The 12,946-nt window shown below is 38.5% G+C and overlaps 1 protein-coding gene across 1 annotated transcript in view; it reads left to right on the top strand.

The window, feature by feature from the left end:
• Hip14 (palmitoyltransferase Hip14) overlaps nt 1–11,983 on the top strand; it is a 34,895-nt gene extending 22,912 nt beyond the window's left edge. Inside the window, exons 10-14 of the mRNA XM_076207639.1 lie at nt 3,297–3,453; nt 3,584–3,718; nt 5,268–5,374; nt 8,728–8,790; nt 9,888–11,983. Of these exons, the coding sequence (XP_076063754.1) occupies nt 3,297–3,453; nt 3,584–3,718; nt 5,268–5,374; nt 8,728–8,790; nt 9,888–10,088 (663 nt within the window). The 3' untranslated portion in view covers nt 10,089–11,983. The remainder of the gene's footprint in view (nt 1–3,296; nt 3,454–3,583; nt 3,719–5,267; nt 5,375–8,727; nt 8,791–9,887) is intronic.
• The last annotated feature ends 963 nt before the right edge of the window (nt 11,984–12,946 follow it).

Genomic DNA, 12,946 nt, shown 5'->3' with positions numbered 1-12,946 from the left:
CCTTAATGTTCACTTCCAGTCTACTGCCACTTTCACCCCTTGTACATCTCATCACCTTACTTTTACCTACATTTATCTTTAGCTTTCTTCTATCACATACTCTCCCAAACTCTGCCACCAGCTTCCTCAATCCCTCCTCTGACCCTGCCACCAGCGCAGTGTCGTCCGCAAACAACAGCTGGCTCACCTCCCACTTTTCTCCATTTTCTTTAACCATCTCCAATCCCTGACCCACTACCCTTGCATTTACCTCTCGCACCACCCCATCCATGTATAAGTTGAACAGCCAGGGCGACATAATGCATCCTTGACAAGCATCCTTGACAAGCATCCTTGACAAGCTCTACTACTCTCATAAAAACTCTTGACAGCTCCTAGAAGCTTTCCTCCTATCCCGTATATCTGCATAACCTCCCACAGTGCCTTTCTGTCTACCCTATCATAAGCCTTTTCCAGATCCATAAAAGCCCAAAAAACATCCTTCTCCTTTCCTATAGCTTTCTCACATACCTGTCTTACCACAAAGATCTGATCTACACCTCTACCCGTCCTAACTCCACACTGTTCCTCACCAATTACTCCCTCTGTTCCTCTCCTAATCCTCTCAATCAAGATCCTCCCATAAGCCTTCCCAACTACACTTAACAAGCTAATCCCTCTGAAACTACTACATTCACACTTGTCCCCTTTTCCCTTGTAAAGTGGAACTATACAGACACTCACTCCTCCAGTCCTCCGGCACTCTACCCTCTCTCCAGCAAACATTAAATAACCTCACCAACCAGTCCATCATCACTGTACCTCCTTTTTTTAGACAGTAAGTATTTTCGTATATTACATCTTCAGACTAAATGACAGAGATAGAGAGTTGTGTTTAAATGTAAGTATCAGGTGGCAACCATAGGGGGGGAAGGGGGGAGACAATATAATGTGAGGAGGGTGGGATGACCTTACCTCTATCGACCTGACCAACACATAAGGCTCAATCTGGTGGAAAGATCTTGGTGACCATTTGGGTGATAAATTGGTAACACAATTGGTCACCAAGATCTTTCCGCCAGATTGAGCCTTATGTGTTGGTCAGGTTGATAGAGGTAAGGTCATCCCCCCTCCTCACATTGTATTGTCTCCCCCTTTCCCCTCCTATGGTTGCCACCTGATACTTACATTTAAAGACAACTCTGTATCTCTGTCATTTAGTCTGAAGATGTAATATACAAAAATACTTACTGTCTACAAGTTTCCCTTCTCCTGTGGTTATTTTGCATTATTGTATCACGGTGATGTGATCGCTTGCATATATATATACAGACGCTCCTCAACTTACGTTTTAGTTTGGTTCTGAACGGCCGAATATAATGTGAAAATGAACGTAAGTTGTTACTGTACTATATATCCATAAATTCTATTACCGTATCTTATAAAACACCCCTAAATCATTAATTATAAACATAACATTGTAAAATGATAACATTAATTTCAAATAAATTAAATTCAAGCAACATAAATTGAGATGGTGGAGGAGAAGGAGGAGGAGGCAAGGCACGTTCAGTCTGTCGTTTGTGCCATGTAAACAATGGACGCAGCGTCATGCGTAAGTATCGTTTGAACTATGGAGAGCGCGCTAAACTAAAAAATTCACTCAATTTTTTTTTTTTTACAATTTTTTTTTTAGTCAGTTCAAACGTAAAATCGAAAAAACGTAAAACGAATGAACGTAAGTAGAGGAGCGTCTGTATATGTATATATTATATAATGTATATATATATGTAAAGAAATCACAAACAACACGTGATTCATAAAATATGCAAATAACCAGTTGGAAAATAAGAACATGGTAATCGAACGTTTTTATCTATTTAGGACATTTTCAAAGGTCTTAAATGGACAAAAACGTTCGGTTACCAAGTTCTCATTGTTCTAGTTGTTACTTGCATATATATATATATATATATATATATATATATATATATATATATACACATATGTAAATATATATATTTATATACATATATGTATATATATATATATATATTTATATATATATATATATATAGATATATATCCAATATATATATATATATATATATGCAGTAAGTTTCACAATGAATGAGTGAATAAAGATTTTGAAGAAACCACGGGGAAATCAAAAGCATGATATACTAAATGTTTTTATCTGTTAACCTCTTCCTATGTAATTGTCATAAGGCATGAGTGGGTATACTAGGATACTGGTGTTAGCATCCTGATTATATTAATTTTGTAGTTGTGGCTAAGTGACACCTGAATTCTGTGAACTGGCTTGATCACATTTTCTGTGTTTGTACTCAATGAAAGAGAATGAGTGTATTGGTTAGCCTGTATTGAAATGTATAGCTGAAGAAACCTATTGGGTATTAGCTTGGCCATTCTTATTATAGGGGGAAAGAGTCTTTTGGTATATATTTATGTCCCGAAAAAATCCTTCAAGTTAATGAGACTCTTCGTCAGATTAATTCTGAGCAAAAAGCATTTTGAAATCATAAAGTATCATAAGCACATACACTATTTATTCTATACACATACAGATAGAAATCACATGCTTAAAGGCAATAGGTGAAAAGCTCCACCATACTTGAAGGCCAAACTTTGTTTATCTCTCTGTTATTTATCTAGATACTAAAGTCTTCTTTCCCCTTACCTCCATTCGGATAAAGGATCATCCCTGTCTCCTGCCCACTGCCCGGGTCAGAAGCAATGCAGCAAGACACAGCACATCCACAGAAGGGCTGCTTCACTTACATGGTGACCATTCCCTCCCTATTCCTTGCCTTCTCCCTTCTTTGCTCAACTGACATTCCTCTCTTTCCCAATGTCCCTTTTAACCCATCCATCCATCTCTACTTTCCACACCTCTTTTGCTAATCTTTCTTCACTAATTTTTTTCCATGTGACCAAACTAGTACAATAATCTTACATCTGCCCTATCTGTCAGCTCCCAGTCAACCACTACTCTCCTCCTCACTTCCTCATTTCTCACTCTATCCAACCTTGTAACCCCTGTCATACTTCTCAGACACTTCATCTCAAACTCATTTAAACTTCTCCTTTCTTCCTCTCGTAAATTCCAAATCTTTGCCCTATGCAGTGTTGTTGGCACACTCATTTTGTAATTCTTTGTAACTTTGTAATTCTTCAAATAGGAAAATGCAGTGTTTCTAGAGATAAGCCTTATCTACTCTCTTCATCTTTTATCATGCTTCCAGGAATGATTCTTCTTATGCAGACAAACTGATATGTTTTATTTATTTTTTCAGACCATAATAGAGTTAGCAGAAAGAGATGGTTTTGACCCACAGTGGTTCTGTTCCACATGCCTGGTTCGCCGGCCCATACGTTCCAAGCACTGTTCTGTATGCAATAGATGTATTGCAAAATTTGACCATCATTGCCCTTGGGTTGGTAATTGCATAGGTAAGTATCATAGCATAAAAAGAAAGCATGTAATCAAATGTGAATACTTCACTTCTAAAAAGAATCTATATGACAATATTAGATCTCCACAGAATGTATACATGATATTTCTGTATTTTCTGTATTTCAGGAGCAAACAACTTGAAGTATTTTGTTGGTTATCTCTTTTCCCTTTGTGGCATGTCTTGTTTCATGCTCCATGGCTGCATTATCTACTTTAACAGTTTTTGTAATACACACATTATGGAGCAAGGATTTGGCACAGGTAAGAGGTGTAAGGAAAATATGTTTATATGTGACTGGTGGTTTGGTAACTTCAGTGTCTTAATGGTAAATGTAAGATACAAGATTTTATTATATCTGGTGTCAAACCTCTGGGAAAAACATTGTAAGGATAATGAGACAAAGGGAAAGGTAGTAAAATTGGTGGAAGACAGTTGCCATTCTGTCTTAGTAGTAGACTCTCCTTTCAGGATGGGCACTTGCATATAGCAAACCTTCATGATTGATGATGGAAAATATAATTCTTCCACTGTCCATCAACAAATCCCATGAGGACCCTCATGGCCCCAAGTGAAATACAAAGAGTAGTATGTACATTGCACCCCAAAAGTTTAGTCATCAAGATTTTTTACACAGAAGGTCACTGACATAATGAAGCGGCCTTGCTGTGCATGTGCTGTGTCTTGTGACACTGCTTCTGACCCAGGACAGTATGCAAGATGCAGGAATGACCCATCATCCAGGAGGTGCCAAGATAAGAGGGAGGGAGGGAGGTGGATGGGAGTGGAGTATGTGGGGGTGGAATGGGTGGAAGTGGATTTTATGCCTTTGTTTTTTGGCTACCTTCCTTGTAAGGGGGAAAGCCTTTGGTATATGTATGTATGTAGAAGACAAACTACATGTCCTGAGGTTTGGAATCCCTTTGTAGTTTATAAGTATTCCTATTGTGGTGTAGGTATTTTGGAAGATTGTCATTCAAGATTTATAGCTTAATACTTTTAGTACTGTGACAAATCTCCATCATACAAGAAAATGGAAATGTTGCAGTTCTAAGAAATGTTAGGTACATGATTACACAGGAGCTCATAGTAGTTCTTTTGGTTCATTATTTCATGTCAGGACAACATTACAAGGCCACCAACACCCTGACATGAAAAACATCTTCAGGCCATTAATGAGTTTGAGTGTTTTACCACACTCTTAAGCTTGGGGCCATATTGGTAACTGCCATTGCATTTATACACTCTCTCACCATGGTTACCAGTCACTATAAACAGTGCCTCATCACTCTAAAGTATGTGCCTTCATGCGTGCAAACCCCAGGCACTATTTCTAAGCAAAATCAGCTCTCCTTACTTGCCGAGCATGAGTTACAAGTGGCTTCTTGAAAGATTTGCAATAGTGGCAATGAATATCTTAATGCAGTCAATTTCGTGTTGTGCACAAAGACACTCGCCCAAGAAGTGTGAAGTTCCCATTCATAATTTTCCATGGTGAACCTGAATGGGTGAGCTGAAGTAGATGTTTTTCTTGCATTAATTGTAATGCTTACAGTACTTCTGTTTAGAATTCTGTGGCCACCTCATATCTTAGAGGCATTGGGTGTGTTGTGAAGGAGACTTGTATTTTTGTCAAGGTTTAGTTTACAGTATTCAGGATTACTTTAGAAACATAATAAGAGTCCAGATTAGTCATGAAGAGAAGCATTGCTTCACAAACAATAGTTTTGTTTGTGACTTTGTTGATTATTACAGTACTAATGTTGGTGAAAAGCTTCTTAGCCTTATTTTGAATAAAATGTTCCTTTTCAGCTCTAGGGAAAGCAGGTACTTGTGAGCCTTGGGTCATGTGGATAGCCATCAATGCCGCCCTTCATGCAGCCTGGGTAGCAACTTTACTTGGCTGCCAGCTATACCAGGTATTGTATATGGACGTCAAGTCTCAACTGTTTTATGGTCCTGGGGTGTAAGCCTCTACTCTATAATTATTTTCTGAAGAGTCATGTATATTATTTATATGGTAATTTTATCTTGTGTATTGGCCATATTATATGTATCCATTTAGTCTTAGGTGGTATACTGTATCTACTCATGTATAGCATTAGTGCTGTTTTATTTTTCTTACAATTGATTGTTGGCTGTATTTACCTAATTGTAGTGTACAGGAAAGGAACTGTGCTTATGGAGTGTATATCTTTTTGTCCTTCTATCATGCTTAACCACTTCACTCCGGGCCAAAATCTCGCGGGCAGCATTAGCTGCCAGACGTACGATGTTGCGTCATAATACTCGCATCATAAAAAATAGTCACCGCTTATATTGATCGTTCTCTCTTTCACCCGTGAATTTTGATAACCATAGAAAATGTGATGAAGCCAGTTTAGAGAGTATGTCAGTTACGCAGGGACAACTACAATAAATATAATCAAGACGCCGATATGGCAGCCTCGCGTATCCACTTGCTCCCCATGCCGCCTACGTAGGTGGCACCGTATGGAAGGGGTTAAATTTGAAATTGTATATAGTTGTTGTTATTGTCATTCCATAGACTGGGTGGCCAAGCAATCCCGGGTCCCCAAGGAATGCCATGGCTGGAATGGAGTTTTCCCACAAATCCCTTTTAGAATGCATATTGTGTTGGCATGCATGACTGTGTACAATGGAGTCTTCCATAATGTGTTGAGTAGGTGTGTTGCATCCTGGATAGTTGTCTGTGATGCAGTTCTCCAGCATCTTCTGGTAGATTAGAAGGGCTGAATGATGGCCATACTGCATTCTGCTCAGGTGGACTCTCCTTTTTGGGAAGAGAGGATTCAGAGGGATGGACATCAGGGGGTCTGGCATGCAGCAATGTACTCTATTTCAGTTTGTTGATGGAGCAGTGGGTGAAATGGTTATGGATTGCTTCTGGAGGCTGGTGTCCGGTGGTTGTAGAGGAAGAAAAGAGAATATTTGTATGTGATACAAGTATTTGGGTGTTGTTTTGATGGTTTTAGCCACAGCAATCATCACCTAGGCTATTCCAGGAGTTGATGTATCTGTATAGAGGTTGTTGCTTCTTTGTAGTCATTAGGCATGTCAATTTGAATTCTTCCTTTAACCACTTCCATACGGTGATGCCAACGTAGGCGGCATGAGGAGCAAGTGGGTACTCGATGATGTCGATGTCACCATCTTGATTATATTTATTGTAGTCGTACCTACGTAATTTTGATTCTCTCTAAACTGGCTTCATCAATTTTCTATGGTTATCAAAATACACGGGTGAAAGAGAACGAATGATTGAGCACTGACTTTATTTTTTATAATGCGATTATTATGACGCAACATCGCACGTCGGGCAGCTAATGCTGCCAGACATGCGATGTGTCCCGGAGTGAAGAGGTTAATGACCCAAATATTATGACCATGTCACCTCTTTCTCTTTTTTCTTCTAATGATGACATGTCCAAAACTTCTAGATTTTCATATGGTTTATCTGCAAATCTAGGAATTTTGCAGCCTTCTGTATTTTCTCAGTCTTGTTTATATCCTTGTAGTGTATTGGTGATTGGATATTTTGTGTCCATATGGCTAATCCCTAAGTTATATATACATGTATATATATCAATCAATCAATCAATCTGTTGTTTATGGTCTCTTGCAGAAGACCTGCAGTGCTAGAGGAGGTTTGGAGTGTTGTGACCATTTGGTATATGTGGTGTCAGCCTTCCTTTTTCTTGATGGGGCTTGGGGTATCGTCTCATCTTTGCTGTCTTAACACTTGGTGCGGCTACTTGAAAGCTGGACACTGCAGCTCTTACATATATGCATTTATTCACTGCTTTTGACCCGGTCAGTGGGCAGGAGGCATTAATGACCCTTCATCCACGAGGAGCTAAGATGAGAGGGAAACATTGGGTGGAGGTTGATGCATGCCTAGGCTAGCTACCTTCCTTATAAGGGGGAAGAGGCATTTGGTGTATATATATATACACAGGGGAGGAGAACAGGGGTGGAAAGGGAGCTGGGAGATAGGGTGGATGAAAGAGTATTAGGATGGTTTGGACACATGGAAAGAATGAGTGAAGAAAGACTAGTAAAGGAGGTATGGAAGGCAGATGTGGAGGGAGTGAACATGAGGGGACGTCCTAGGATGAGATGGATGGATGGGGTGAAGGGGGCTTTGGGGAAGAGGAGAATGTCAGTTGAGGAAGGACGGGAGAGGACAGAAGACAGGGGTGAATGGAGAATGGTTGTATATGGATGATGTTGTGATGCATGAGGTGGATTGGATGGGGGAATAGGGGTGAGTTAGTGTGTGTGAGCAAAAATTTTTGACGCAGCCCGAAGGGGTTTCTCCCCGTCCTCTCCTTTATATGGGGGGACGGAGAGGGGGGGTCACCGATTTAATGAAGCGGCATTGCTGTGGATATGCTGTGTCCTGCGACACTGCTTCTGACCCAGGGCAGTGGACAGGGTGCAGGGATGACCCGTCATCTAGGAGGTGCTAAGATGGGAGGGAGGGTGGAGGGGTGTGGAGTGTTTTCGGGGATGAAATGGGTGGGAGTGTTTTTGTGCCTTGTCCTTTTTGGCTACCCCCCTTGTAAGGGGGAAAAAAGCCTTGGTATATGTATGTATGTATGTATGTATGTATGTATATATATATATACATATATATACATATATATATATATATATATATACATATATATATATATATACACATATATATATATATACATATATATATATATATATATATATATATATATATATTTATTTAGAAAAGGGTGGCTTAGTCAAGACATACACTCGCCCTTCACCCTTTCCACATCTATCCAACTTTCATTTGTTTTCCCTTCTATGTCAGCTTCTTATAAATTAATGATCATCTCTATCTGCCATTCACTGCTTGAGTCAGAAGCAATGCAGTAAGACACAGCACCACCAAAAGCAAAGCTGGTTTACTCCTATCTCTTCATTACATTGTAACTCTCCTACCTCATCCACTCAAGAAATTATAGAGCAGACATGAAGAAATACTTTCAGGCTACGTTAATTTCTCGTCCACTTACAAATACCCTTCATTCATACTTGTTCCTTGCTCTCTCCCATTCCTTTATTTTATTTATTTTATTTTATTTTTTAGTTACTTCAATCATTATTTCAACTCAGAATCAAACTTCTAGGTATTTCCTTATTTAATTTTCTCTTGATAAGTTGTTACATAGCCAGTTGATTGATAGAAGAACATGTAATTATTTTGCAATTTGTATTTCTCTTATTCTAGATCTTGATTCTTGGAATGACCACAAATGAACGAATGAATTGCTACAGGTATAAGCACTTTCAGGTAAGTGAAGTTATGGAATAGTATTTTGTCTTTCAATAGAGACTTTTGGGATATGATTTTGTATTCCTGTGAAGTGTTATGATCATATGAATACATTATTGGTTGCATAATGAACAGGAAACCTGAGTAGGAAAATAGGTAAGTGAAGTAGGAATATGAGGAAGGTTTGATTTATGGAATTTTTGGCTTGAAGGCCAAGTGCCGGAGCCGGTAGGCCATTCAGCGCATGGAATATGAGGAAGGGTAAAGTGATGGGAATGAAAAATTATTAGTTAGCTGCAGTGTCAGTGGACTATGACCCCGGAGGTGCAGAGGAACCTGATCATCCTCTCAGGCAATAGTCAGAGGTCTTCTATCCTATTTATGTTCTGGTCATGCCTGTTTATTACCAGAGCTGAACATTCTGTAATTAAATATTTGATTGTGTGTGAAGAAGCAACATGACAGGGGGAACGTTTCATGTGTTTTCTATCGTGTGTTGGTACATCATAATTTATGATGATAATTTGTTGCTTTAGATTTCACTAATTGCTGGCAGTAGACCCAAGGCCCACCCACAGATCTGTCTGGGAAGAAAATTTGGATTGTTCCCTGTGTTGTTTTGATGTGGGACTGTTTCTAAAAGTAGTACAAGGAAGGGCACTGTCACCAGGTGTCAGCTGTCCATGTATGAAAAAGTGTAAGAAATATATTTGAAGTTGATAGAGATCTCCCCCTCCTCCTCCTGAACTCTGGAAAGCTGAGAAGTAGTGATTACTCCCCATCAATGGCTTTCAGGTAGTGGCATAGAGACACTCCCTTACCAATGCATCACAGGCAACAGTCTAAAGTTTCTTCCCAGAGTGATATGTGGGAAGGGGTTAGGAATGTTGACAGCTGCTGTGTGGTTATGGGTTTTCCACTTGGTGAAATTTGAGGCAACATTTATTATTGTTATTATCAACGTAATTTTTCAGCTTTTTGGGTAAATGCATATAAGAAATATATGTTTGTTGATCTCTTCAAGGATGCATAGTTGTTAGCCATTGTTTTAAAGAGGAAAATGTCAAAATATGTCAAAATTTAATCAACAGAATTATATTCTTGCTCCATAACAGATTGGTGGCAAGAAGGGTGAGGTGCGGTCGCCATTCCACCGAGGCATATGGAAAAACTGTGTCGATCTTGTCAACTGGAGATGCTTCGGTCTTCTTAAACCAGATACTACAGATTGGCTCCATACTTATTCTCTCAGTGATGACAAGGAGGGTGACAAAAGACCTTTACTTTCTGAATCAGACATGTACCAGTACGTGTGAGGGTCTGCGTGAATGCACGAGTATGTATGATGTGGTACACACATTCACCAGAGCATGGTGCCCCCATGTACCAGTATATGTTAATGTGATTTCTTTGTATACCACTACTTATGGAGTGGTATCTACATGTACTAATATGTTTATGGGGGTGAGTTCATCTCTGGTGTGTGCAAAAATAGTGCTTACAAGTACTGTAGTATATGAGGTGGTGCCCACATGTTACCAGTGTTTGTGAGGTGGAAACCACATATACCAATGCATGTGATGAGGAGTCTTTGTTCACAAAATTGCTTGAGGTATGAATGCATTTGATTAATTGAATATGAGAATGGTATGTTGAGAATAAGCATGTCTTGGGTCATAATATTTATGACAGAGTGCGCATAAGACATAAATTTGTTATACTGTACATTTAAGATATGTTTCTTAGGCAGATTGGCATTGGCTTTCAGTTCAGTATTTAGTTTTTTATATGTGGAAGTGTTAATGTGCTTGTTTCTTCTCATGAAAGTAGAAGGGATACACAAGTACACAAGGTTCCTCATTTTAAGCATGGGAATCCTCTCAAACTGCCTTTGGTAAATCTAGCATTTGAAACTATGTTATGGTAGATTGTGTTCAGAAGCACAAGATTTTTTTTCCATATTTATATTTTGTTTTCATTTTTTTATCAATTCAAGTGTAGTGTTGAGTAGATCTTTTCCTTTACTACAAGACGCTTCATACCAAAGAGAGGGGGCCTTTGCATTTCAGTGACTGCTACATCAAGGACTTTAAGCCAACCCTAGTCACAGAGTGAGCAGTCAGTAGGAGTACAATTATTAGATACATGTGATCCAGCCACACCAAAGATAAATGTCAAGTTACTGCATGTTGCCAGGGTGTGTTTGTGTTTACCCTCTCAATATGGTAACACTCCGAACAGATTTTTTCTGGATATGGACAGGTCATTTCATATCGGCTGAGGAACGGACTTAGGACTGAAGGGGTTTAGCATTGGATGCCTGATGTACGATGACTTGACGATGCATCACAATACTCGCATTATAAAACAAAGAGTCACTGCTAATTTACTGTTCTCTTTCATTTTGAGTAATAATAAACACTTCAATAGGAACCCCCTTTCAGTCCAGAGTGGGCCCATTCCTCAGTTGTATAAAATCACTTATGGAGATTAAGTGGCAAATGAAATGTTAACTGCTTCAATGTGAGTCAAATTATTGCACGCAGCATTGGATGCCTGTTGTACAATGACTTGACGATGCATCACAATACTCGCATTACAAAACATAGTCACTGCTAATTTACTGTTCTCTTTCATTTCGAGTAATAATAAACACGGGAAACACGATCAATCCAGTTCACAGAATTTGAGAGTCAATTTGAGAGTCAACTACAATATAAATATAATCAGGATGCCAATGCTGGCATTCTCATACACCTGCTCGCTCCTTCATCATATGAAAGAGGTCAAGGGTAGAATATAGAGTTTAATTTGGTACCAGATATTTTGACCTTTTGGGTTTTCTTCTGTGGACTGAAGAAGGCCTAAGAGGTCGAAATGTCTGGCACTGAATAAAACTCTATATTCTAGCCTTAACGTTTCATTTGCCATCTCCTCCATATTTTTGTACATAATATCACTTCTTAGCAAGAACAAAATCTGTAATAGATATTGCCATTTTGAATGGGTTAAACTCTTCATTCCACCATGTTTACTGTTGCTCAAGGCTGTAGACTTTGGTAGTAGTCTTGTGTTTGGCAGCATTTTGTCCATTAATTTTTGTTTAATTTCTATTATTATTATTATTGTGGATAGGAAGTAAAGGGAACACGGGCTGAGGGACATACTTTTATTCCTGACTAGTTTCGCCTGAGTGGCTTCTTCAGAGGAACATAGTTTGAAGTCAAGTTGGTCAATATATATGGCAAAAGAAGGAATGTGGCAAAGTGTCAGGTTGGTTCCCCCACTCGACCTGACACTTTGCCATGTTCCTTCTTTTGCCATATATACTGACCAACTTGACTTCAAACTATGTTCCTCTAAAGAAGCCACTCAGGCAAAACTAGTCAGGAATAAAAGTATTTCCCTCAGCCCATGTTCCCTTTACCTCCTATCCACATTCGTCACAATGTATACACATTATTATTATTATTATTATTATTATTTTATTTTTTTGAGATTGGAGATGCAAGTGTTTAATTATTTTTTAATTATGTGTTTATTTTTATTTATTTATTTATTCATTATTATTATTTTATTTATTTATTTATCTTATTTATTTTTTTATTTTTTTACTTTTATCATGTCACACAAGATTGATTGCAGTTTTGTAAATATTAGTGGGTGGGACATTTGATTTTCCCATGTATGTATTTTGTTTGCCAGCAAACTGCCAAAAATGGAGTAATATGTATTTCATTTTTTTTTATAATTGTTTTGTGGTATATGTGTATGTTTAGCTTATCTATTTTGATGGCTGGTAACAATTGGATATCACTTGACCAACTTAATTTTTACCTGACTGGTGAATGCTCTCTGTGAATCTTTAAGTCTCTCTAGTCATTGTCTATGTGCAGACTATTTCCAAACACGATTTTCGTATATCTTTGCAATATCTTTACAACTTTTGCTTATTTTTTCCTCATTTCTCCACAAATATCCTTCTCTGTGATTTGTATTGATGCAAGCATTTTGGTTGATATAATTTTTTACAATGGAAGCACAAGCCAGTAGCCAAAAAGTAGGGGACATGTGACTGAGTGCGTTCTGGTGGAGTATTACATGACAGCTGGCTGTGATGCTAAATGTTACGTTATTTATTTACACGAATGAAAGGACCGGATTTGAATCGATG

The sequence above is a fragment of the Oratosquilla oratoria genome, chromosome 24 (assembly GCF_046742065.1).
Source record: "Oratosquilla oratoria isolate Oo_2021 chromosome 24, ASM4674206v1, whole genome shotgun sequence".
Lineage (NCBI taxonomy): Eukaryota > Metazoa > Arthropoda > Malacostraca > Stomatopoda > Squillidae > Oratosquilla > Oratosquilla oratoria.
Note: the sequence above shows the minus strand (reverse complement) of the source record. Positions and strands in the feature narration are given on the sequence as shown.